The sequence below is a fragment of the Coregonus clupeaformis genome, chromosome 2 (genome assembly GCF_020615455.1).
Source record: "Coregonus clupeaformis isolate EN_2021a chromosome 2, ASM2061545v1, whole genome shotgun sequence".
NCBI classification, from domain to species: Eukaryota; Metazoa; Chordata; class Actinopteri; order Salmoniformes; family Salmonidae; genus Coregonus; species Coregonus clupeaformis.
Window position 1 is genome coordinate 10,011,280 of NC_059193.1, and position 25,624 is coordinate 10,036,903.

Below are 25,624 nucleotides of genomic sequence, written 5' to 3' on the forward strand. Positions count from 1 at the left end.
GCTGAAAAAAATCGGGGTAAAATTATTCTTTACCTTCATAAAGATCTCAACCGCGCCTTTAGCAATGTCCAGATACGTCGTACCCAAATAAGTGCGCTGATTCATAGAAGCGGACGTGTCTATCAGGAAAAGTAAAATAGGCATCTTAAATGTATAGATATATATAGCTATATGCTTTCTAAAATACCTATTATCGTCATATGACCTATCTTGCGGCCAGGGCATGCATATATGTGTGTATATTTTTTTGTAATAATCAGACCCCCCCCCCCAAAAGAGGGTCGTACAGCCACCCCTTGCCGCTGCCTGACTCTATCTGCCTTTCCTAAGCACTGCTGGGTTAGCGCTGTTAGAGAAGTTCTCTTCCGAATAGAGTGAAACGCCTTCCTTCCACCGCTGCGATCGTATTGGTTGAGCCTGACCACAGTGGCCACTCCCTGCCGTGCATAAATATGTAATAATGAGGTCGAGATGGTTTTCTCGCTTCTGTTCTACTAAGCAGAGGATCATTCAGAGAGGGGATCCATGTACTGTTGCAAGAAGATACATTAATACAAATATTGATGATATGGCCATTCTATTCTGCATAGAATAACGTTGTAATGACTTCACATACATACAACATATACTCAAAAAGCAATATGACCTCATAATTTGCGAGTATGGATTAGTGGTATGGCTAGCTGAACATAAAGGACGACCGCCCCCCCGTTCCCGTTTTGCTGTCTTGGTGGGGGAGGGTGCGAGAGAGTCGCCTCACCGTACGATTTTAATAATAATCGTGCCTTCCCTTCCACTTTCCCCTCCATGTTTATCTCGTCTGTGCAAGCAGCACCTCGAAGCGCCATATTGCAAAATGCAAAAGGTCCAGTGCGAATGTCTGCTTGCACGAAAGTCAATGTTCTGCTGCGCCTCATCATGGCTCCTTATGTTGGTCTGTTACTTGGGAATCGTTGTGTAATTTCTGTTGAACACGTTTTAAAGACAGTAGGAGCACACTGTTTACCAAAACCTTGCAATCAAGGCTAGACCTTTTTTTTTTTTGATAAGGGACATATCATGCAGCGTCCAACCCTCTGCCTGTTTGGGTCGTCACTAGTTAACATAGCCACAAAGTCATAATTATGGCTAAACCCCGCCCATTTTTACAATTTATCTTCTTACAATTTGATTTACCTAACCTTACCACACTGCTACCCTTATGCCTAACCCTAACCTTAAATGAAGACCAAAAAGCTTTTTTTGTTGCCAATTTTGACTTTGTGGCTGTGGAATCTGACTTTGTGGCTGTGTTAACTAGGGACTAGCGTACTTGGCTGAATATGACAGAGAGGGAGGGTTGGTTTGCCGTCTTGCTGTCATTAACCTAAACGAAGCAGGCGTAAAAGAAACTGCTGTGATAGCTGCCTGTACATTTACATGCAGGTTTACGGTAGATCCTTTTATTGGTTACAGGAAGTGAGCAATCTTGCATAACAATCACTGATAGCTTTATAGGCTACAGAGTTTATGAACAGTTTACAATACATTATGCAGGCCTGATGTTTCAATATGTCTCAATTAATAAAACATTTGATATTTGTTTACTCTCTATATTGTTGAACACAAATGTTGATTGTTTTCACCCCTGGCCTATAAAACATGTATAATACAGTAGAGCAGAACATGTTAATGGTGGTATTATCATGGTACCACTAGCCTACTATTTATTATTTTGCCTAACTATTATTTAATCAACATTTACATATCAATGCAGGCACATTGACAGGTGCATGGACCTGTCACCTGTTCAGAATAATTTGTGCACTGCACAAGTGTTCTAGAGTGTAACAACCAATATATATATAAAGGTTGTTATTAAAGAAAATAATGTGACTTTAAGATATATATATTATAGTATTAGTATTATAATTGCACCAGTACTGAGTAAGCTTTCAGACTTTGTCAAGAGTTAACTGAATCTAGGCCTGCTCTGAGGGTCTTTGTAGACCATGTGGTCCAGCCACATGACATCATGCAACAAAAGAATGCAATGAACTAATTCAATCAAGAAAAATAGTGCTTGACATGATTAAGTCAAGGAGTCAAGTCTTGCCCAGTTGACACATTCCAATTTTATTTAAAGTGGCTTTAACAGTAAGTACAGTGTCCATACTCCATGGAAGGGGACGCTTTAGGAGAGAGGAATAACGTCGTGGGAGAGACAAAAACACCACGCTAACCTGAGGACCGACTGAGGGGTGGAGCATGGCGTCTTCAGCGAAAAGACGAGCAGTTGGAAAGGGAGTAAGTCCCGATGATAGTGAGGATAACAGCTCGGATGAGGGATCGGAAGACGATGTTGATTCAGGAGAGGAGGACAGCGGATCAGAAGAGGAGAGCAATGAAGAGGTCAAGGCCGAGGATAGAATAGACGCCGGAAGGGAAAGGAGGGGGGAAATGGAGTCCTTATAGAAGGCAAGAAACAGATATAGGTTTGGAGAAATGTAGTATTATCATAAGGAGACATATACTTGGATGAATGAGGAGGAATGGAGGGGAAAAGAGAGGCAGAGGTCTAAGAGAGAGATGGAGGAAGATTGTGAGTTTGAGTCAGTTACAAATGGCGGGGAAAAGGGAAGGTTTGTTAAAGAAGAGTGGTAGGAAATGTAAGCAAAGTGAGCTGAAGACAGGAGTAGAAATGGAAGTGAATGAGGGTGATGTATCGGAGGTGGAAGGTGTGGTGAAGTACTCGGAGCCTGAGGATTGCACAGTGGTTCAGGATAAAGATGAGTCTGTGACAGTAGGAGTGAAGTTTGTGGAAAAAATTGATCCTTGCCTTTTGGCTGATCCAATTGTGGTTTCAAGATGGGTGAAAAGAGCGTTGGGTAAAGTGGAATCGGTGAGGGTAACCAGTAGTGGTCTAGTGTTAATTGTTTGTGTTTCTGTTAGGCAGAGGGAGAAGGCGCTCAGAGTTAAACAAATGGGGGAAAGAATTGTGAATTGTTTCGCTCTTAAGAAAAGGGCGCCATTGAGAGGAGTGATTACTGGAGTAGCAGTGAATGTAAAAGTTGACCAACTGAAGGAGAAGATTCCCGGTGTGTGTGATGCTCGTCGTTTGGTGCGACGTAAAAGGGTGGCGAGAGTGGGGAAACAGAAGAGTCATTGTCTGTTCTTTTGAGTTTTGAAGTTGAGTCTTTGCCTGAGAAAGTGAGGTTAGGATATATAAGTTACCCAGTGCGAGCTTATGTGCCGAATACCTTAAGATGTTACAGGTGTCAAACTTATGGGCATGTGGCAGCAGTGTGTAGGAGGGAGATTCCAAGGTGTGAGAAGTGTGCAGAAGGGCACGAGACAAAGGAGTGTGAAGCAGTGGGGAAAGTGGTGGTGTGTGCTAATTGTAGGGGTGGCCATGGACCTGGGGATCAGACATGTCCAGTGCGAGAGAAGCAGGTTGAGGTATCCAGGATAAGAGTAGAGAAGAAGTTGTCATATGCGGAGGCAGTGAAGAAAGTAGAGGAAGATGGGTCAAGGGGGAGGGATCCTGAGAGAAATGGTGTGAGTAGTAGAGATGTACCAGTACAGAGGGGTAAACCAAAAAGTGATATATGGTTCAGCAAGATTGGATTTTTAGCGTTTATAGCAATGGTTATTAATTGTACTGCAGGGATGGAACGCAAATCGAAGAAAATTGAGGTGGTGGTGGCAGCTGCAGAGAGATATTTGGGTGTGCGAGACTTGACAGCAGAAGAGTTACAGGGAGTATTAAGTAGTGATGTCCCATCAATTCAGGTTGAGGGCATGAGGTAGGAGTGAGTGTATTTAAACAGTGGAGAAGGGTGGGGATAATTATTAGTTGTAGTGTTGAAGGTGTGAGTGTAGTGCTAGATGGTAGGAAGATAAGGGAGTTGAACTCCAGTCTAGTAGGTGGCGGTAATGCAACAAATTGGATGCCAACCGCCGTTAAACCTCATTGAAGAAGAAGGAAGTCCATACTCCATAATGTCATGGTAAGAACACTGATGACGTAGTTTAAATAGTATATTGAGTAGAACGTCATTAGATATAGTATCACATATTTTGTTGTCTTTTTTAAGAGAAACTGGGTTGGCAGGTAGGATTTAGTTTATCCCTGTCTCTGGCCCACACTCCAGTACGGTAGATGGCAGTAATGCACCATAACGTTGGATGCCAACCGCCGATAAACCCCACTGAAGAAGAAGAAGAAGAAGAAGAAGAACTGATGACGTAGTGAATCTACTCTGGCAGAATTCCTTCGCCCTCCAATATCCCAGCATTCACAGCGTAACCTGCAGTATTGACAAAGAAAATAACGACAGAAAACAGGGTGGGCTCTCCAAAACAATACCCCCACAAATTAACGACAACAAGGTAAAACGCTTTTATTTGCAACAATTCCTATGAATTATTCAGATACAGATGTCATTTTTTGAATGACATGGCTTCTGTCAGCTAGCTAGCTAGCCTGTCACCAAAATAATAGCTACGGTTGCCAGTGAGGTTAGCTTGCTAGCTAACGTTAATGCGTCTTTGTTTTGATGGCTAACGTTATTTGGCAGATCATGGTGTACGTTACGTAACGTTAGCTATATAAACATCTGGTGTACTGTCAAGTTGGAAAGCGTTCACCACTCAACCAGCTATCTAACTACTTTGTTATGTTGCTAGCTAACTAGCTTGCAATTCTAGTTAGCAAGACAAACATAATTTGGCATTAATCAGCAACACGTCACAAGCATGGATTGACTGGAGTGCAATATATTTAGTGTCAGCTACTTAGCTAGCTCGTAAAATGTCCTATGTAACGTTACCTTTGGATTTGTAAATTAGCTAGTTACCTAGCTAAGATTATTGTTTAAAATGTTGCTGTTCTGCTAACAGTTACATATTTTTGAACAATAAGTACCTAGCAACAGTTAAGTTTTCTGTGTTAATAATTTAATTAATCACTTAGTCGATATTTTGTCCTCTGGTGCGTTATTCCAAAAATTTAAAAATATTGTGAAACAATTTCACACCGGGATTGGTTTCGTCCAGTTCTGAAATTGTCCAAGTAAACAAAACATGTTCACGTGATTAGCCACGTTGAGGCAGAATCCAACTAGCTTTGTTATTGAAAGAGAGAATCCATATTGGCCTACTGCAGATTTTAAGCTACTGTATCAGCCCCAACACCCACCCCCATCAATAGGCTATTATTAAGATACTATTTACATACAGACTAATATTTACAGATTGTTGCCATTTCAAATCAAATGAAAATACGTTTATGTGGCCACACAACAAATGCTTTAATCTTGAGGTGTGCTCATTGTATTGTACACAGGTCCTGGCATTGGTAAGATGGAATGACATCAAACTATAAATTACTACAGTCTCCCTTATCATATTACATGAAAAGTTAATAAAAGGATGACATTTGGATAAAAAATATAAATATTTACCATCATATATAACTGTATACACAATTAGTCATTCATCTGTGGTGTACTTGGTTGGAATGAAGTCTCACCACTGAGACTGTTGTTGTTTACCAGGGTGCAGCACTGCGTTATGCTGCTAAGGAGCTGAGGGTGAGTGGGAAGGGCCATCTGCACCTGAGGGGAGGTTACACACCTGCAGAGCTTCCAGAGAGAGGGCCCTGCCAGACACACCTGCAGAGCTTCCAGAGAGAGGGCCCTGCCAGACACACCTGCAGAGCTTTCAGAGAGAGGGCCCTGCCAGACACACCTGCAGAGCTTCCAGAGAGAGGACCCTGCCAGACACAGAGGACGAGAGAAAGGGACAGGGGAGCGAGCTCAGCTGGAGCCAATGCAGCAGCAGAGTGGACAGCCTGAGCTAGTGGAAGGAAGCCTTCCCGTGTTCGTGTTCCCCACAGAGCTTGTCTTCTACGCGGACGAGCAGACCTCCCACAAGCAGGTTCTCACCCTCTACAACCCCTATGAGTTCGCCCTCAAGTTCAAAGGTAAATAAAACATTTGGTTTCAAGATAACAAGGTATTGATATAAGAACCATTTTAGCCATTAATTAAGGAGTCAAGAGAACCACATTGATACTGTAGCATATACACCACTCATTCACGGTTTCTGTTCTCGGTCAGTGCTATGCACAGCGCCAAACAAGTATACTGTGGTGGATGCCACCGGAGCCGTCAAGCCACAGTGCTGTGTTGACATGTGAGTAATAAGCTTACTATTACATGTCATAACTAGGACTGTCAGTTACTCTCCGTTTAAGGCATATTAATGAAGGACATGATATTCATGAGTGCAAATTATGAAATACCAAGCAATATTAATAGAGAATGATTTCATCGGAAGCAAGCTTCTGCTTTGAAAATGCAGTCATTCCATTCAAATATTTGTATCTTTCCCTTGTGTTTTCCTGTCTGTGTTCTCAGAGTGATTCGACACAAAGATGTGCGGGCCTGTCACTATGGGGTGTCTGATAAGTTCCGGCTGCAGGTGTCTGAGCAGAGCCAGAGGAAGGCCCTGGGCAGAAAGGAGGTGACGGCCACTCTGAGGCCCTCGGCTGCCCAGGAGCCCCCCAGCCCCCGGCCCCAGGAGGAGGATCGACAGATGAAGGAACAGCTGGCCGACAGCGTGTTCTTTGAGCAGACCACCTTCCAGACAGGTAGGAGTATGAGTGGCCGCTGAAAAGGGATATCTCGCCCAAACTTAGCTATCGATACCTGTTAAGTACGTTATGTATGCTGAGAGCCAAAATATATTAGCCAACATTATGTAGGCTACATTTGTTGTTTAGGTGAAGTAACTGAAATGGTGGAAGCACCACATGCCATTATATTGTCCTGACACTAGATGGCGCCAGACACCAATACAAGTGAGGAGTGATCAAGTGAGAGCAGTGGATTGTTATGGTGTGTGTGTGTGTTGTACAGAGAGCCGCTCTCAGTCTGGGGGGCCCAGCCTGCTGACGGTGCTGTTGGGGCTGGTGTGTATGGCTGCCCTCATGCTGCCAACCCTGGGGGAGCAAGAATCCACCGTGCCTGTCTACCTCCACTTAAGTGTTACCAAGAAACTTGTAGCTGCTTACGTTCTAGGTGAGCCAAGGGGAGAGAGCAAACCCTTGATGAACAATTGCATGCTCGCAGTGTTTCATTTTATCACCAATTTCAATGGATATGAATTGATAATACTTCATGGGATCCACATGTTGTTGTGATCAGCGTCCCAAATGGCACCCTATTCCCTATATAGTGCACTACATTTGACCAGAGGCCGATAGGCCCTGGTCAAAAGTAGTACACTCTAAACTAGACTACTGGGTTTGCTTCGATTACTCTTGTTCTATCCATTCCGTGTGCGATACTGCTGGAGCATACTCCTGCTGGGAATTGATTCAGTTTGCCTGTGTTACAGGTCTTCTTACAATGGTTATCCTGCGTACATGAAGTGCTATGGGGGCTGGTAAGAGAATGTGGAGAAGATACAGAAGAGAAGAGAACATTGTCACCCAAGGCAACTACATGCTTGAAAGGGTAGTGTTTAGGGGGTGGGGGATGGGGTATCTGGTCAATTCCCCCTCCCTCTGCCCCAAAAACATACATTTAATTGTTTTGAAATAAAAACATAATACTGACCTGATACAATGCAAGAGACCTCTGATGCAATGGGCACAGAAATAACATTCTGGAGGAGGGCATTGTGTGGGTCTGCTGCCATGGGAGGAAGGGTTTGTATAAAAACATGGGGGTCATTAAATTAAGTGTTTGACTTCATATCCCGCGTCTGTCTGTGTGGAGTTCCATGGCCATTATGTAACAGACAATGGTAAAGTTGAGTTGAAAGTTGGCGATTTGCTGTTACACATTAGGGCAACTTGAAGTTAAATGTGATTTCATGTACAGTGGGGAGAACAAGTATTTGATACACTGCCGATTTTGCAGGTGTTCCTACTTACAAAGCATGTAGAGGTCTGTAAATTTTATCATAGGTACACTTCAACTGTGAGAGACGGAATCTAAAACAAAAATCCAGAAAATCACATTGTATGATTTTTAAGTAATTAATTTGCATTTTATTGCATGACATAAGTATTTGATCACCTACCAACCAGTAAGAATTCCGGCTCTCACAGACCTGTTAGTTTTTCTTTAAGAAGCCCTTCTGTTCTCCACTCATTACCTGTATTAACTGCACCTGTTTGAACTCGTTACCTGTATAAAAGACACCTGTCCACACACTCAATCAAACAGACTCCAACCTCTCCACAATGGCCAAGACCAGAGAGCTGTGTAAAGACATCAGGGATAAAATTGTAGACCTGCACAAGGCTGGGATGGGCTACAGGACAATAGGCAAGCAGCTTGGTGAGAAGGCAACAAGTGTTGGCGCAATTATTAGAAAATGGAAGAAGTTCAAGATGACGGTCAATCACCCTCGGTCTGGGGCTCCATGCAAGATCTCACCTCGTGGGGCATCAATGATCATGAGGAAGGTGAGGGATCAGCCCAGAACTACACGGCAGGACCTGGTCAATGACCTGAAGAGAGCTGGGACCACAGTCTCAAAGAAAACCATTAGTAACACACTACGCCGTCATGGATTAAAATCCTGCAGCGCACGCAAGGTCCCCCTGCTCAAGCCAGTGCATGTCCAGGCCCGTCTGAAGTTTGCCAATGACCATCTGGATGATCCAGAGGAGGAATGGGAGAAGGTCATGTGGTCTGATGAGACAAAAATAAAGCTTTTTGGTCTAAACTCCACTCGCCGTGTTTGGAGGAAGAAGAAGGATGAGTATAACCCCAAGAACACCATCCCAACCGTAAAGCATGGAGGTGGAAACATCATTCTTTGGGGATGCTTTTCTGCAAAGGAGACAGGACTACTGCACCGTATTGAGGGGAGGATGGATGGGGCCATGTATCGTGAGATCTTGGCCAACAACCTCATTCCCTCAGTAAGAGCATTGAAGATGGGTCATGGCTGGGTCTTCCAGCATGACAACGACCCGAAACACACAGCCAGGGCAACTAAGGAGTGGCTCCGTAAGAAGCATCTCAAGGTCCTGGAGTGGCCTAGCCAGTCTCCAGACCTGAACCCAATAGAAAATATTTTGAGGGAGCTGAAAGTCCGTATTGCCCAGCAACAGCCCCGAAACCTGAAGGATCTGGAGAAGGTCTGTATGGAGGAGTGGGCCAAAATCCCTGCTGCAGTGTGTGCAAACCTGGTCAAGACCTACAGGAAACGTATGATCTCTGTAATTGCAAACAAAGGTTTCTGTACCAAATATTAAGTTCTGCTTTTCTGATGTATCAAATACTAATGTCATGCAATAAAATGCAAATGAATTACTTAAAAATCATACAATGTGATTTTCTGGATTTTTGTTTTAGATTCCGTCTCTCACAGTTGAAGTGTACCTATGATAAAAATTAGACCTCTACATGCTTTGTAAGTAGGAAAACCTGCAAAATCGGCAGTGTATCAAATACTTGTTTTCCCCACTGTACATATTAAAAGGTGCAATATGCAGAAATCGCTCCGCCATTTCCTGGTTGCAAAAATCTGAATAGTTCGCCTAATTTGTTTTTGACAAAAGCAATGTGTAGAGAATCATTGTTCCATCGAAACCGCTGTGAAATATATTTTCAGCTGTTTGAAGCTGGTATACAAAACCTAAATTAAGACTCAAACTAAACTTAAGAATGGGAAGCATAGAAATAGCACACAGAACAGATCTACCACTTCATTTCAATGAGTGACAGAGCTATAACTCACATTTGTGAATTTGGTCAGGTCACCCAAAAGTTACATATTGCAGCTTTAAGTAATTGAAAAGCTTTTGTTATGGTCTTCACCTGTAACCACATCTTAATAGTATTGTTGTCCACTTAGAATAAAACAATGTACTCTTTTGTAGCTTGTATTGACTGAATCGCTGACTAAATGCAGTTACATGCATGTGTGGATACTTATCTGAATGGAAGTGTTACTTTTCCAGCCACAATATACAATACAAAAAGGTTTAAAATGTGACCAAAGGAAATGTCATCTTATGAAAGACATCGGTTTACTTGCTGTACAATGTCAATGTTCCATCAAATGCCTAATAAAGTCTTGAATCAGCACAAGATCAGTAGTCAGCCGATCTCTTTATCCTAGTGTGATCAGTTCACCTACTCAGCACTTGTGAGCCAGTGATGAGGGGTCCACAAGTGACTGGAAGCTTGGGAAAATGGGCAGCAACAACTCCCTCCTACATAGACTTTGACGTACCTGCTTCATTGTTAACTTGCAGACATACGAGAGCCACCCCAGAGTTTTAAATCAGCTTTTAGTTTTTTTGCACCTTACTTGTGGAATAATCTCCAAGGCAAAAAAAATTGATGAATTGGTGCCTCTAGGATAGGGATCATCAACTTGATTCAGCCGCAGACAGATTTATTTTCTTGAGCGGATGGTCGGGGGGGACCGGAACATAATTACAAATTATTTGTAGTTGGCAAATTGACCACAAGAAGCCCAAACAGATGTTTGACTAAAACAATCATTTCAAACCTTGCTTACATTTGTATACAATCAAGTTTCTCCATTATGCATGGGAATAGATTTCACTTAATCACATGGAGCTGATTTCCGGGTGTTTAGTCTGTCTAAACTAACACTTTTTCCCCCTCAACTTGGGGGACCAAATAAAACCACTTGTGGGCCAAATTCGGCTGGGGAACCCTGTGCTCGGGCAACTCAAGTCTGAGGACCTTTTTACTGAATAATGTTTTTCTATGATTGTGTAGACATCAATATTTGCATCATTTCACAAGGCTCATCTGCAAAATAGACTTCTCTGCTTGACTCCCTGTTAAAAGGTTCAATAAAAACTTCACTGTTCTGACAAATTGTAAATTCAAAGCATTATGAAGAGGCCAAAAAAACAAAAGATGTGAAACATTGCCAACACAAAACTAGAACATCAGTCATTGAATGGAAATAGACTATTTATTTACCCTCCTGTTGAAATGAAAAGGCTTTGGCAAGCGGTCTAAGTCTACAATCCTCCCATCACGTACATATACACTTCATTTACTTTGCCCATCTCGTGCCCCAGACTAATTCAAATGTACAGGATAAAAACATTTGACAAACTAATCACAACACACCAATTATGTTGACAGCAGTGCAAGCACACCTGATCGACCAGCTTGCACTTTTTCTTAAAGAAAAATACATTCAGTATTTCTAACACAGTTTCATTTACCATTTAAAAATATATCAAGGATTACAATCACTCTTGCACGAGTCTCCCACTCCCTTTGTAAGACGCCATACACTGTACGAGGGGAAAACATCAATTTAAAACATCAATTTAAGAGATCATTCTAACAAGTTGAACTGAAATTACTTAGCCAAATGTTTTACAGTGGCCTTAAAATGCATTTGTCAGTGTAAAACTGAGGTTTGCCTTTACAGTTCCCTGAATCTTTGGTATTACTTATGAAATGTTCATTGCCAATGTTATTCATAACCAACCAATCCAGTGACAATTTGCACTAAAATATTTTATGCCAAATGTTGACCACAGTAGACGAACATAACACCACTCACTGAATGGCACCATGTTGTTCTGTCCACTACCGCATTGTGCTCATCCTAAAGCAGAGTATACAGGGAGAATAGGGTGAGCTAGAAAAAAAAAAACTCCATTTAATTTACATAAAGTGGCTTCAAAACATGAAAACAAATATTTTCTCCTAAAAGCTAAAGAAGTCAAAACTAATTTGGTTGCACATCCTGCATGTCTACAGAAATATCCAGGCAGACACAGTATTCAGAGATCCCAGTCTGTAGTGTTCCAATCCTGACAGTGGCCCCCCCCCCCTTACCCTGTTCCCTTCCTAGTGAAATCTGAAGGGATGATGGGTGGCCATGACCCAACCCACTGGCAACTATATATAGTTACATCATGCCAGAGGGGGGACATAAAATCCAAAAGCAGAAAATTAACCAGAACGATACCCCACATCTAGGTTACTACTGAGGATATATACTGAAAACTATTCCTCTTTCAGTACAAGTAGATAGCCACCATATTATTAGTAGATAGCCATATTCACACCCCTGGAAGAGTAGTAAGATCATAGCATTTCCACTCCACTCCCTTGAGAGAATTGTCAGTTCGCTGTTGAAGCCCTGTGTCTGCCTTCATCTCTCAGCCAATCACAAACCTATAAAACTAATAATGATACATTGACATGAAAAATGTACATACTTACAAAACTAAGCGGGAAAAACAATAAGTTAAATCCTTTCATTCATACAAGACCTGCAGACAATTTTGTGCACATACACCAAAAATGCTTGGAGAATGTGTTATCAAAAAGAAAAACAGGAAAACTGACTTAGTGAGCATCTTTCTCCACATCTCAGCAGTCATTCTCCATCCAGTGCTCAGTCCCCCCAGTGTGTTGCTGGAAGGGATGTAGGGGATGGGGCTGGAAGCTGACAGTGATGTGATGCAGGGTAGACAACGTGGCTGTTCTGATCACTGTGGGGCTAAGCAGCACCATGTAAAGGATCCATATCTAGCTGCTGTTCTCCTACTACAGCATGGTGTGTCCACAGCTCACATCCAGGGCTTTGGTTTCCTTTCAATGCAAACACACCTAGACTCTCCTCCCCTAGCAAACAGCGTAGCGAAAGCAAACAGCACGGGAAGGGATTCCCACATTAACAAAAGCAAAGTGATGGGGGGGGGGTCGTACAGTTGGTGGATTTTGTGCCTTCACTCTTGTTTAGTCTCACGTTCCCTTGTTCATTTTGGGGAGTGGTCCTGGAGGGGGTTGAAGGGAGAGTTGCTGGAGGAAGGAGACTCAGAAATTCCCTCCATCTTGGATGGCGAGCCAGTGGAAGAACTCACACTGCTGAGGCTGCCGTCCAGCGGAGAGAGACTGGTGAGAGGAGAAGACCCATTTCAGCAAGCAAACTGTTAGATATTCAATGACAGTGGGTCGCATTGGGATTCTGCTCATCTTATGGAGGCGCAAGGTTTAGCCTAGTGGCAGAGAGGGAACTGAAAATGTTCAACTTGTGAAACAAATAGTCTTGGCAAGAGACCATTGGCAGACAATGCTAAACATGCAGTGGTAGCTTTGATCAAGTCTGAGGAACACTCACCAGGAGGTGAAGTCTGGCAGTTGGACTTGGGGCACGAGCACGTCAGAGGACAGAATGGTAGTGGTCCCCTGGAAGAGCCTCTTTGGCTGGCTCTCCGTCTCCATCATCTCCCCTACAGAAGACAAGGCAGACAGGTCATCAATAGAGAACCAACATCCATAGGACATAAAACACCAACTCACAAAATGCCCTCTTTCACCTTAAGCTCCAAACTTCCAACAGTTAAAGGGGCTGATGCATTTATGTACAGTGCATTCGGAAAAAATTCAGACCCCTTGACTTTTTCCACATTGTTAAGTTAGCCGTATTCTAAAATGGATTAAATTGTTCCCCCCCCAATCTACATACAATACCCCATAATGACAAAGCAAAAACATAATATGCACACACATACGCTACCAGTAAAAAGTTTGTTAACACCTCATTCAAGGGTTTTTATTTTTACATTGTACAATAGTGAAGACATCAAAACTATGAAACATGGAATCATGTAGTAACCAAAAAAAAAAAAGTGTTCAACAAATCAAAATATATTTAATAGTTGAGATTCTTCAAATAGCCACCCTTTGCCTTGATGACAGCTTTGCACACTCTTGGCATTCTCTCAGTTTGCGCTGTTCTGTGACGAGAGTAGTACACAGCGTTGTACAAGATCTTCAGTTTCTTGGCTATTTCTCGCATGGAATAGCCTTCATTTCTCAGAACAAGAATAGACTGATGAGTTTCAGAAGTAAGTTCTTTGTTTCTGGCCATTTTTAGCCTGTAATCGAACCCACAATTGCTGATGCTCCAGATACTCAACTAGTCTCAAGAAACACCAGTTTTATTGCTTCTTTAAAATCAGCACAACAGTTTCCAGCTGTGCTAACATAATTGCAAAAGGGTTTTCTAATGATCAATTAGCCTTTTAAAATGAGAAACTTGGATTAGCAAACAACGTGCCATTGGAACACAGGACTGATGGTTGCTGATAATGGGCCTCTGTACGCCTATGTAGATATTCCATTTTTTTTTAACAATAGCCATTTACAACATTAATAATGTCTACACTGTATTTCTGATCAATTTGATGTTATTTTAATGGACCAAAAAATTGCTTTTCTTTTGAAAACAAGGACATTTCTAAGTGACCCCAAACTTTCAACGGTAGTGTGTGTGATTGAGATATATATCTCAATCTCATTTACATAAGTATTCAGACCTTTATTCAGTACTTTGTTGAAGCACCTTTGGCAGCGATTACAGCCTCGAGTCTTCTTGGGTATGACGCTACAAGCTTGGCACACCTGTATTTGGGGAGATTCTCCCATTCTTCTCTGCAGAGCCTCTCAAGCTCTGTCAGGTTGGATGGGGAGCGTCGCTGCACAGCTATTTTCAGGTCTCGCCAGAGATGTTCGATTGGGTTCAAGTCCGGGATCTGGCTGGGCCACGCAAGGACATTCAGACACTTGTCCCAAAGCCACTCCTGCGTTGTCTTGGCTGTGTGCTTAGGGTCACTGTTCTGTTGGAAGGTGAACCTTCGCTCCCAGTCTGAGGTCCTGAGCGCTCTGGAGCAGGTTTTCATCAAGGATCTCTGTACTTTAGTCAGGATCAAGGGAAAGATGAATGGAGCAGTCTCCCAATCCATGCCGCTGAAAAAAATCCCCACAACATGCTGCTGCCACCATGCTTCACCGTAGGGATGGTGCAAGGTTTCCTCCAGATGATGCTTGGCATTCAGGCCAAAGAGTTCAATCTTGGTTTTATTAGACCAGAGAATCTTGTTAGTCATGGTCTGAGTCTCAGTTTGGCCAGGCGGCCAGCTCTAGGAAAAGTTGGTGGCTCCAAACTTCTTCCATTTAAGAATGATGGAAGCCATTGTGTTCTTGGGGACGTTCAATGCTGCAGACATTTTATGGTACCCTTCCCCAGATCTGTGCCTCAACACAATCCTGTCTTGGAGCTCTACGGACAATTCCCTTAACCTCATGGCTTGGTTTTTGCTCTGACATGCACTGTCAACTGTGGGACCTTATATAGACAGGTATGTGCCTTTCCAAGTCATGTCCAATCAATTGAATTTACCACAGGTGGACTCCAATGAAGTTGTAGAAACGTCTCAAGGACAATCAATGGAAACAGGATGCACCTGAGCTCAATTTCAAGTATCATAGCAAGTGGTCTGAGTACTTATGTAAATTAGGTATTTCTGTTTTTATCATTATGGGGTATTGCGTGTAGATTGAGGGAAAAAAATTATTTAATTTTAGAATAAAGCTGTAACGTAACAAAAAGGTGGAAAAGGGTAAGGGGTCTGAATACTGTCCGAATTCACTCTATGCATGCATGAGGGACACAACAAGTATACAAAACATTAAGAACACCTTCCTAATACGGAGTTGCGCACCCTCCCCTTTGACCTCAAAACAGCCCCAATTCGTCAGGGCATGGACTCTAAAAAGGTGTCGAAAGCGTTCCACAGGGATGCTGGCCCATGCTGACTCCAATGCTTCCCACAGTTGTGTCAAGTTGGCTGGGTGGTGGATTATTCTTGATACACATGGGAAAATGTTGAGCATAAAAAACCCAGCAGCGTTGCAGTTCTTGACACAAACCAGTGCACCTGGCACCTAATACCATACCCCATTCAAAGGCACTTACTGTTAATATTTTCTTGCCCATTCACCCTCTGAATTGCACACATACACAAATCATGTCTCAAGACTTTAAAATCCTTCTTTAGAACTGCCTCCTCCCCTTAATCTACTCTGATTGAAGTGGATTTAACAAGTACACCAATAAGGGATCATAGCTTTCACCTGGTCAGTCTATGCCACGGAAAGAGCAGGTGTTCTGTATAAGCTGGAAGTAGGAGCCGAAGTATTGTTGTCCATTAGTTTACTCCAATTAGAGGGGTGGTAGGGTTAGGGGGAAATATATTTAAAATAAATATATTTACATAAATATATATGGTGGATTGGAAATGATGCAGACAATTTCATTGCTAGAAGCCACAATATGCAATATTAAAGCTGATCTAGAACAGGAGCAGGTGTTCTTAATGTGTCAGGTGTTCTTAATGTGTTGTACACGCCGTGTACGCATGTGGCATTAACAAAGCCTTTTGACCTGTGAAAGAATACATAAGGGTTGACCCACCTTTACGTTTGATGGATCCCAGGATGCTGGGCCTGATGCAGTTAATGGGGCTTTGGCTCCGCCGGCTAGAGACGACAGACAACGTGAGGTTACATTTATAGTGACTCACTAATCAACCTGATCAATAGTGTAATGGCAATGTGGTGTATGACTATGAATGGGAGTTGTCAGTGATCAGAGCTAGCTCTAGTCAGTGCACTCACCCGAAGCGTCGCGTTGGGCTAGGTATCGGGCTGGGGGATAGGCCGTTGCTGCTCACCAGGATTTGCAATGAAGGGGAGAAGCACTGCTGCTCATTGGAGAGGAAAATATGATTAGCCAGGACTCTCTGCCAGAGATACAGTTCTGGTTCCATCTACCAGGCATCAGTACAAGAGTTGCAGTGGATGCACAATATATACCTTCTTCCCTATCCCTCTAGTAGGGGATGGAGCTGGGGACACGGGCACAAAGTCGATCCGCTTTGGAGACGATGATGCAGATTTCTCAAAGTCATTGTCGCTCTGTGGGGTTGGGGTAGCACAAGCAAAATTGTAATCAGCATAAACGTAACACCATTCATTCTACTATAGGGTGGTTGGATGAGTACTATACTACCAACTGATTCTGTTCTTCAGAGAATGTTGGCTCTAGCATGTTATTGGGCCACACCCCCTACAAAAGAGAGGAGCTCTCACTGGCCATGGCCACAATGGGGAGGTAGCCCATCAAACCAAATGCACAAACTGAAAGTCTGCGTCACAAATGGCACTCTTCTTCATTTAGTGCACTACTTTAGTTTTGACCAGGGCCCACAGGGTTCTGGTCAAAAGCAGTGAACTATGTAGGCAATAGGGTGCCATTTGGGATGAAGCCAAAGTAATCTTACATGCTAATGCACTGCCCAATTACATGAATGCTGAAGTGGTGAGAGCCTCAAATGGTGGAGCGCGTAGGCCTACTGTTTGTGGGAGAGGAACTCTCCTTGTTACCATGGGAGCGTCATCATTCCTCACCAGGCTCAGACTCTCCTCCCAGGACTGGCTAATCTGCATGGCTGCTTGAACCTCCCTGTGGTGGACAAGAAATACATCTAAACAAACCACAAGCTTTTTTCCTGAAAGGGTCGAGCCAATGACAATCACAGTTATTGACAAAGTATACAATATCATATGACAGAGAGTGGTTCATAAATAAATGCCTTAACGTCTTGAAGGCCAATAAACTGAATTTCATCACCCACTAGCTGGCCTCAATGCATGAGTCTTACCGTTCATGGGCAGTTTCTCTGTTCATCACATCCACACCTTCCTCCTGTAGGAAGCATAGACATGATGTTGGTGAGTCTGATATTATGGTGTCTTACCTACGGCTCAAACAGGCAAGTCTAGTCAAGAGTTGGAGACTATTACAAAATCAGACTGCGCTGAGAACGTGAGCTCTGAAATAGTGCACTATATCGGGAATAAGGTGCCATTTAGACATTGAAATTACTAAAACCAAATCTAAACTATAGAAATGATAATGGACCTGCATTTATAGTCTCTTCTCTGTCCAGCAGTCAGTTATATAGTCTCTTCTCTGTCCAGCTTGCTAACAGTAATTAAAACAAAAACTAGATGGTTAGAGGACAATTTTTAGCACATTTTAAGTGCGGCCCTCCGGACCTTGGTGAAGACTGAATGCGGCCTTGCGGGGGGAAATTAGTTTGACAGGTTTCGCAGTCACAGACACTCCCTATGGATAAGGGTCTGACATGCCGAGCAGCTAAAATAATAGCTTGGGCTAACGAGTGTGCGCTGCAGTCGTACTTACCTGTTTGAGCTGATGAAGCCTCGTGCTGGGGACGCGAATGGGCGATGAAGGGACCTGCGTGTGTGTGTGAGAGAGAAAGAGATGGACTTCAATTAATCACCCAGTCTATAAGATACTACTTAGTAAGAGTACAATGCATATTATTTTGATTATACTCTTCATTTCCATACTATATTAGGGCGGTTGCCAACAGCGGTGCTGTTTCTCCTGCTGCATAGAAACTCGCTCTGGAACACCTGGGAATTGTCACTAGAAAAGGACAGACAAATTAACACCACCACTTTGGTGTCCCAAATGGCACCCTATATAGTGCACTACTTTTGACCAAAGTAGTGCAATGTAAGGAATAGGGTGCCATAGGGCTCTGGTCAAAATAAGTGCACTATATAGGGAATAGGATGCCATTTGGGACACACATTGACTACAATGCTCTGAGTGTCAGAGTATTATACTACCGACTCAGCCTGATCTCGAGAGACTGGTGGCCCTGTTAACTCTGCTAGTTTGCTGTTGCATGACTGAATTGTCCACACTCCTCACAGCAGAGAAGGTAGTTGCAACAGCCATGCAGTTTGAATGACTAGATCTCAAGTCAGAACGTATGCGAGGTGCAGAGTGATACAAGTGAGAATAAAGACTTTTTCTAAAAACCTTAAGCCATTTATCATTGGGGCGCTGTTGGAACGTCTCAGTTGTCCTTCACTCTGAACTAGTGAAGATGGGATTTCGAGGTCCAATTCCATCTTCTCTTGATTGGTCATCCTGGTGTCTTCTCGTTTAGCTGATTCGAGATGTCTTCAGAAACGCCTGCAAAGTTCCAGGCCACCCATGCGAAGCTACATGATGATGCAAATCAACGTTCTATGTAGGCAACTACACCAATGCTGATTGATGGATCTGAAAAATACCGACATGTATAGAGCTAGTTACGTCCCTCAAGATAGCCCACATGTGGAGTTAACCTGCAACAATTTTCATATTTGTTTAGGCTCGTGAAATTTTATATTGGTTTAAATTCCAGCAAGTGACGCACGTGAAGATTTTTCCGGTTATCTTTGTCTAAGGCGACTTCTAGTATGTTTGCTGCTAGCTAGCAAGCGAATCACAGCTCACCCAGAGACCTGGACTGTGCTAGTTAGCCTAGCTATTTACAGACAATACCCAGTTGCTAGCTAGCTATGGTACATGCTAATTAAACTACCTAGTGAGTTAACGTTAGCTAGGGCATGGTTTCCCAAACTGGGTCCTTGGCTCCTCCCTGGGTGCACGTTTTGGTTTTTGCCCTAGCACTACACAGCGGATTCCAAATAACCAACTCATCAAACTTGGATTATTTGAATCAGCTGTGTAGTGCTAGGGCAAAAACCAAAACGTGTACAACCCCCCAAATGACAGAGTTTGGGAAACCCTCTTCACGGCACTTCGATACAAAGTCATTTTCGTAGTAAATTAGAGCATTTTCGCTAGCTAACCGTAACCTCAGTCTCCTAATCTGCATTTCGGGACCGAAGTGCGTGAAAATAGTATTTTTCCCAGTTAGCTAGTCTCGAGCAAACAAGTGATATGTAGCCAACTGTTTAACAAGACAGGTTAACATTAGCCAAATTAATCCATGTCGACAATTGAAACGATACAATCCAACAGAACTTCGTATTTGTATTAATGTCTCGTTAGCTTGTATTAGAACGGCATAAACTATTTAACGTGAGTTAGCTAGCTCGAAGATAATGGGATATCAAGCCAACTGGCTAACGATAGTTAACGGTAACGTCGTTAGCTAAATCAAATGGTGATGTGATGATGAAGCTATGCTAGTTTGAAAATTACCTTACCATGTTCAGAGGTGCATCACCCTACATAACTTGTATAGTTCTCCCTCAGCCATATATCGAGCATCTCCCTTCTTCACAATACTCTTAAGAAAAATTAAGAAGTGTCGCTAGTTCCTGTAATAGCCCGTGACCAATTTTGTTAATCAATCTGCTACTGGAACCGCCGAGAAAGCTACACCAGTACCAAACTTCCCGCCCCTTTTGATGCTTTCAGGCTGACCGACAGCAGACGGATCCAATAAAAACTCCTCAATGTGCTCGTTTGAAAGGCAGACAATTGACCAATGGCTGCAGCGATTGTGAGCTATTTCCTGGAGACGTCATACAGTCCTACAGCAGCCCAATTTTCTACTTATCTGAATTTACAGTTTTGATCAGTTGTTATATGACGGATCACCTCCAGACACTTGATATATGTAATGTGTGCAACATGTCAACTTCAAACGTTTGTTTGTTACATATTGTTGACGATAGGAGGGCAGCCATGGCCTTACTGCATAGTCTTGTAGCTAGTAGGGATGAAGCTCAGTTGGTAGAGCATGGCGTTTGCAACGCCAGGGTTGTGGGTTTGATTCCCATGGGGGGCCAGTATGAAAATATAAAAATAAAATAATGTATGCACTCACTAACTGTAAGTCGCTCTGGATAAGAGCGTCTGCTAAATGACTAAAATGTAATGTAAATGTCTTCTGGAAGAGTAGGCTTAGGCATATACTGTGTAATAAACATACAGTGGATCAAATTTAACATAAATGTTCATCAATCAATTCCATTCTAAAAATATGTAATAACTACTACTTGTGAAATGAAAAATCACTATAACAACCTTTATGGAACATAATGCACCCCGAAATCCTATTCTGTGAAATCATTTTTAAACTGCTGGACAATAAAATAAAATAAACTGAAATAGACTTGTGTGTGTGTGCGTGTGTATGTGTGTGTGTGTGTGTGTGGCTCTAGTAGTATGTAATAACCTTCTGAACAACTCCCTCTGCAACTGGATCCTGGACTTCCTGATGGGCTGCCCCTAGGTGGTCCTCTGTAGCTCAGCTGGTAGAGCACGGCGCTTTTAACGCCAAGGTAGTGGGTTCGATCCCCGGGACCACCCGTACACAAAAAAACGCTGATCCTCAACACGGGGGCCCCTCGGGTGTGTGATTAGTCCCCTCCTGTACTCCCTGTTTCACCCACGACTGCGTGGCCATGCACGACTACAACACCATCATTAAGTTTGCCGACGACACGGCGGTGGTAGGCCTGATCACCGACGACGATGAGACAGCCTATAGGAAGGAGGTCAGAGACCTGGCAGTGTGGTGCCAGGACAACAACCTCTCCCTCAACGTGAGCAAGACAAAGGAGCTGATCGTGGACTACAGGAAAAGGTGGGCCGAGCACGCCCCCATTCACATCGACGGGGCTGTAGTGGAGAAGGTCGAGAGCTTCGAGTTCCTTGGTGTCCACATCACTAAGGACCTACCATGGTCCAAACACAACGCCCCTTCCCTCTCAGGAAGCTGAAAAGATTTGGCATGGGCCCTCAGATCCTCAAAAAGTTATACAGCTACACCCCAGGAGGCTGCTGAGGGGAGGACGGCTCATAATAATGGCTGGAATGGAGTAAATGGAATGGTATCAAACACATGGAAACCATGGAAACCATATGTTTGATGTGTTTGATACCATTCCATCTATTCCGTTCCAGAAATTACTATGAACCCGTCCTCCCCAATTAAGGTGCCACCAGCCGCCTGTGAGCTGCACCATCGAGAGCATCCTGACTGGTTGCATCACCGCTTGGTATGGCAACTGCTCTGCATCCGACCGCAATGGGCTACAGAGGGTAGTGTGTACAGCCCAGTACATCACTGGGTCCGAGCTCCTTGCCATCCAGGACCTCTATACCAGGCGGTGTCAGAGGAAGGCCCTATATTTTTTTCAAAAACTCCAGCCACCAAAGTCATAGACTGTTCTCTTTGCTACCGCGTGGCAAGCGGTACCGGAGCGCCATGTCTGGGACCAAAAGGCTCCTTAACAGCTTCTACCCCCAAGCCATAAGACTGCTGAACAGTTAATCAAATGGCTACCTGGACTATTTGCATTGACCCCCTTATTTTATTTTTATTATTTTTAATGATTGTTTTGCACTGACTCTCTTGCACAGGCTTGATGTACACTCACTGGACCCTAACCACACACTCACACATGGACACACACATGGACACACACACACACACATGCATATTGACGCCACACACACACACATTCACATTCCTTCACACTCTTCACATAAGCTGCTGCTACTCTTTGTTTATTATCTATGCATAGTCATACCCCTACCTACATGAACATATTACCTCAATTACCTCGACTACCGTGTAACCCTGCACATTGACTCGGTACCTGTATCCCCTGTATATAGCCTCGTTATTGTTATGTTTATTGTTTTACTATTTTCCCATTAGTTTATTTAGCACATTTATTGTTTTACTCTTTTTCCATTAGTTTATTTAGCATATTTGTCTCACTTACTTTTTAAAAACTCTGCAAGGTTGTATTCGGCGCATATGACAAATACAATTTGATTTGATTTTGAATAGGCGCTGCTCTCAACCTCTTGGCATCCCCATCCATGACCCCTTTACCAAACCCCTCAGCTTCACATAGTTGCATCTCTCTCTACCAAGACCAGACCATGTTGCGTCCCAAATGGCACCTATTCCATATGTAGTGCACTACCCATTGGGCTCTGGTCAAAAGTAGTGCACTATAGCATATAGGGTTAGGGTACTATTTGGGACACACATAGCCCAGGAATATGCTTCCGCAAGGGTCACATGTTCACTACAGCTCTTTGCTTGGCTCTCTGTCTTGCAGTGAAACAGACAATGTGTCTTGTCTCTCTTTTTAATAACAGACACAAGCTGTTGGGCCAGGAGACTAGGAGGCCATTAGCTGTTGGGCCAGGAGACTAGGAGGCCATTAGCTGTTGGGCCAGGAGACTAGGAGGCCATTAGCTGTTGGGCCAGGAGACTACATTTACATCATTTAGCAGACGCTCTTATCCAGAGCGACTTACAAATTGGTGCATTCAACATATGATAGCCAGTGGGACAACCACTTTTTTTTTTTTTTATGGGGACTAGGAGGTCATTAGCTGTTGGGCCAGCAGACTAGATGGCCATTATTAGGGTCAGGTGATACCAACATGGGCAAAAGTGCTGAAGTCTGAGGGAGTCTGAGTAGGCTAGACTTGGGTAGTCCTTTACGAAGATTTTTCATGGTTCAAAATATAATTCCATGAATTGGAAAAACCTCTGCTTAGTGTTTTGTACTTGAATATCCACATACTCCATATCAAGAAAAACATTTATACCACAGATAGTTTACATTCATTTGTGTTTATCTCACAGCAGTGACTAATGACTGAAAGGGACATCGGCCAGAAAACCTGTTTGTTTGTAAGATGTTTGTCATATAGAAAATACATCATCCAGGGAAGAACAAGGAAACGTCTCTCATTCATTTAAAAACTCACAACATTAATTGATACATTGTTATTGACCATTTATTGATGAAAGCAAACACATTTTTTGTATGAGAATAAAAGTGCTGTTTTGTTGATCCACTAATTCTAATGGTTGAAAACTAGGCCTACATAAGGCTGGTGGTGGTGGTAGGGGGAGTAAATCGTTTCTGTAGGTAGGTGTGGCTCTAATGTTTGTCTGTACTTCATTCATAATGAAAGAATAGCTTTTTTATTTCAGGGAATTGATATAGCGTTCCATGACTCTTATACATTTTTCCTGCAAAGTAAAATTATTTGATATCATGAACATTATTCTTCGTAAAAAAAATAAAAATAGAGTGCCACGACAGACTGAAATACTCTCCTCCACCGACTACGCCACGGGGGCTGATGTAGCCGTCACTGCAGCCTTGCTGGAGATCATACAATGAAATGTAGGACTTTTTTTTTCACGTTTCGGCGCCATTTTCGATTGGGTTGGAGGTAGATTTTGATATTTTGGGGGATTATTTTTCGTCTATTTTTCTCGTATTCACATCTGTTCAACCCATTCAGTAATTTAGTAAATCCGTAGGTTTAATTACAATAAACTATACTTTTCGAGTTTGTAATATACGACTTCCACCATTTTGCGCAATGTCTTACTTATTGCCCCATACTTTATAATAAGGTAGAGGTTTATGCTGAATATGCGTGATTTCAACCATTACATAAATCAGTGGCGGTGCATCGATTGGTTTATGATGAACACGGGATTGTTTAATTACATGTAGCGCGCAAAAGGTTAGGCTACTTTGTTGCGAATAACAAACCTTCGCTGAAAAGATACAATTGGCTACATCGATGCACGTAAAGTGAGCATGCTGTTCCTGTAACAACATTATGAATATAACTGCATTTCAAAATGTGTTAGTTTTTTGTTGTTGCAAAAGATGGGGAAACATTCTCTGAATAGGCTGATAGACTATTAGTACAACATATATATTAGCCTACATAACAATATTATACATAGTAGCCTATAATAACAATAATACTCATGTAAGTCGCTCTGGATAAGAGCGTCTGCTAAATGACTAAAATGTAAATGTAAATGTAATACAATTTTGTTGAAATTATGGGTCTTTTTATGAATAGGCTATTTTGTACACATGTTGAACTGCTTTAAACCATACAAATTTTGTCTAGTAAACAGACCCACATTGATTAAAAAAGCAAGAGTATTATTACCATTTTATGTGATGATCAATCAGCATTAGTGAATGACAGTGCGACACGCCACTGCCTTTGACAGACAAGGGAGATAAGAATGGACATGTTGCAAAGGATGTTCTAGGTCATGTTCTAGGCTTCTGTTACGCGTCATCAGTTGTTGCTCATGCTCAATTCACTGCTCATTTCAAATTTGAAAAAGCTATTATTTTCAGATTATACACATTTTCTAAACAATTATTTTAAAGTTTGACACAATATCGGCCTGCTCTTCATGTACTGCATTTTAACATTGTCATACATGAGTAGCCTAACTGTTCTTTTTTTTTTTTTTTATAAAGCAGGAATAGTCACTAACCCACCCTAATCTATTCAAAGTCAAGGAGTCCTGTATGTGCCCTGGAGGTGTAGAGCTTGGCATTTACATGCATGTACTGGAAGTAAGGAGCCCTTGACAAATGGACTTGAAATAATACTTTAATAATGTGCACTTGCCTTCCTTACTTTCTCAAAATGGCCACTGATATGATATTATTAGATCAATCAATGAAAACATTTTCTTTTTTAACCATCCCTTATGGAGACAGAGGGAAAGGGGTCTGGGCCTCTGCTGATGCTCTAGTGTCCATCCGGGGGAGCCATCTATACCCAACGTGTTTTTGTTAGGGCCAATGTTTTACCACCATTAACTTATATCAAGAAATGTACTGTTCTTACCAGAATTGTATATGTTTATTATGCATGAAAAATATCTAGTCTTACAGGCTTTTCAATACATACTACTAAACATTATTTTGCTTCTTTGAGTACTCACTGCCTAGTAGGACCTACGTTAAAGTAATCTCCTGTGAAATAGCTGGCTGGAGATCACATTAATCTCTTTCCATAACAGTTGATCCTCAAAGGTATCCCAACCAACTTCCTATTTAATGCAACACATTTTACTATGTACACTACATCTTTTTAAAGTTGCCTTTGAACC

At 42.5% G+C, this 25,624-nt stretch overlaps 3 protein-coding genes and 1 non-coding gene across 6 annotated transcripts in view; 1 reads left to right on the forward strand and 3 right to left on the reverse strand.

The window, feature by feature from the left end:
- ints6l (integrator complex subunit 6 like) overlaps positions 1-1,527 on the reverse strand; it is a 31,549-nt gene extending 30,022 nt beyond the window's left edge. Inside the window, exon 1 of the mRNA XM_041904154.2 lies at positions 34-1,527. Coding sequence (XP_041760088.1) covers positions 34-225 — 192 coding nt within the window. The 5' untranslated portion in view covers positions 226-1,527. The remainder of the gene's footprint in view (positions 1-33) is intronic.
- A 2,718-nt stretch (positions 1,528-4,245) lies between these two features.
- On the forward strand, positions 4,246-7,742 carry mospd1 (motile sperm domain containing 1). The gene is made up of 6 exons (XM_041843512.2): positions 4,246-4,371; positions 5,538-5,965; positions 6,102-6,177; positions 6,402-6,634; positions 6,903-7,064; positions 7,384-7,742. The coding sequence occupies exons 2-6, from the start codon at positions 5,812-5,814 to the stop codon at positions 7,413-7,415; spliced, it is 657 nt and encodes a 218-aa protein (XP_041699446.1). The 5' UTR covers positions 4,246-4,371; positions 5,538-5,811; the 3' UTR covers positions 7,416-7,742.
- A 3,201-nt stretch (positions 7,743-10,943) lies between these two features.
- On the reverse strand, positions 10,944-20,092 carry LOC121587248 (P2R1A-PPP2R2A-interacting phosphatase regulator 1). Of its 3 annotated transcripts, none has more exons than XM_041904175.2 (11): positions 19,902-20,092; positions 18,721-18,966; positions 18,240-18,318; positions 18,070-18,123; positions 17,525-17,568; positions 17,271-17,325; positions 16,677-16,778; positions 16,479-16,564; positions 16,276-16,340; positions 13,138-13,249; positions 10,944-12,911 (listed from the first exon to the last, which is right to left on the reverse strand). In XM_041904175.2, exons 2-11 carry the CDS (start codon positions 18,828-18,830, stop codon positions 12,776-12,778), a joined length of 843 nt encoding a protein of 280 aa, XP_041760109.2. In that variant the 5' UTR covers positions 18,831-18,966; positions 19,902-20,092; the 3' UTR covers positions 10,944-12,775. The 3 variants fall into 3 exon arrangements, with proteins under 3 accessions (XP_041760109.2, XP_041760098.2, XP_041760105.2); XM_041904164.2 differs by having other exon boundaries at positions 17,247-17,325; XM_041904171.2 differs by having other exon boundaries at positions 17,247-17,325; positions 19,897-20,092.
- Positions 18,503-18,640, reverse strand: LOC121537426. The gene has a single exon (XR_005995067.1). It is a non-coding gene; the product is annotated as a small nucleolar RNA U109 (small nucleolar RNA).
- Positions 20,093-25,624: the final 5,532 nt, after the last annotated feature.

Coding starts and splice junctions, on each gene's coding strand:
- mospd1 (XM_041843512.2), top strand. CDS start 5,812: ATGCAGCAGCAGAGTGGACAGCCTGAGCTAGTGGAAGGAAGCCTTCCC. Junction 6,178..6,401: donor CCACAGTGCTGTGTTGACAT/GTGAGTAATAAG, acceptor CTGTGTTCTCAG/AGTGATTCGACACAAAGATG. Junction 7,065..7,383: donor TGTAGCTGCTTACGTTCTAG/GTGAGCCAAGGG, acceptor CCTGTGTTACAG/GTCTTCTTACAATGGTTATC.
- LOC121587248 (XM_041904164.2), bottom strand. CDS start 18,830: ATGACCAATCAAGAGAAGATGGAATTGGACCTCGAAATCCCATCTTCA. Junction 17,569..18,069: donor GGCTTCATCAGCTCAAACAG/GTAAGTACGACT, acceptor TGCTTCCTACAG/GAGGAAGGTGTGGATGTGAT. Junction 16,565..16,676: donor CTAGAGGGATAGGGAAGAAG/GTATATATTGTG, acceptor TCCAATGAGCAG/CAGTGCTTCTCCCCTTCATT.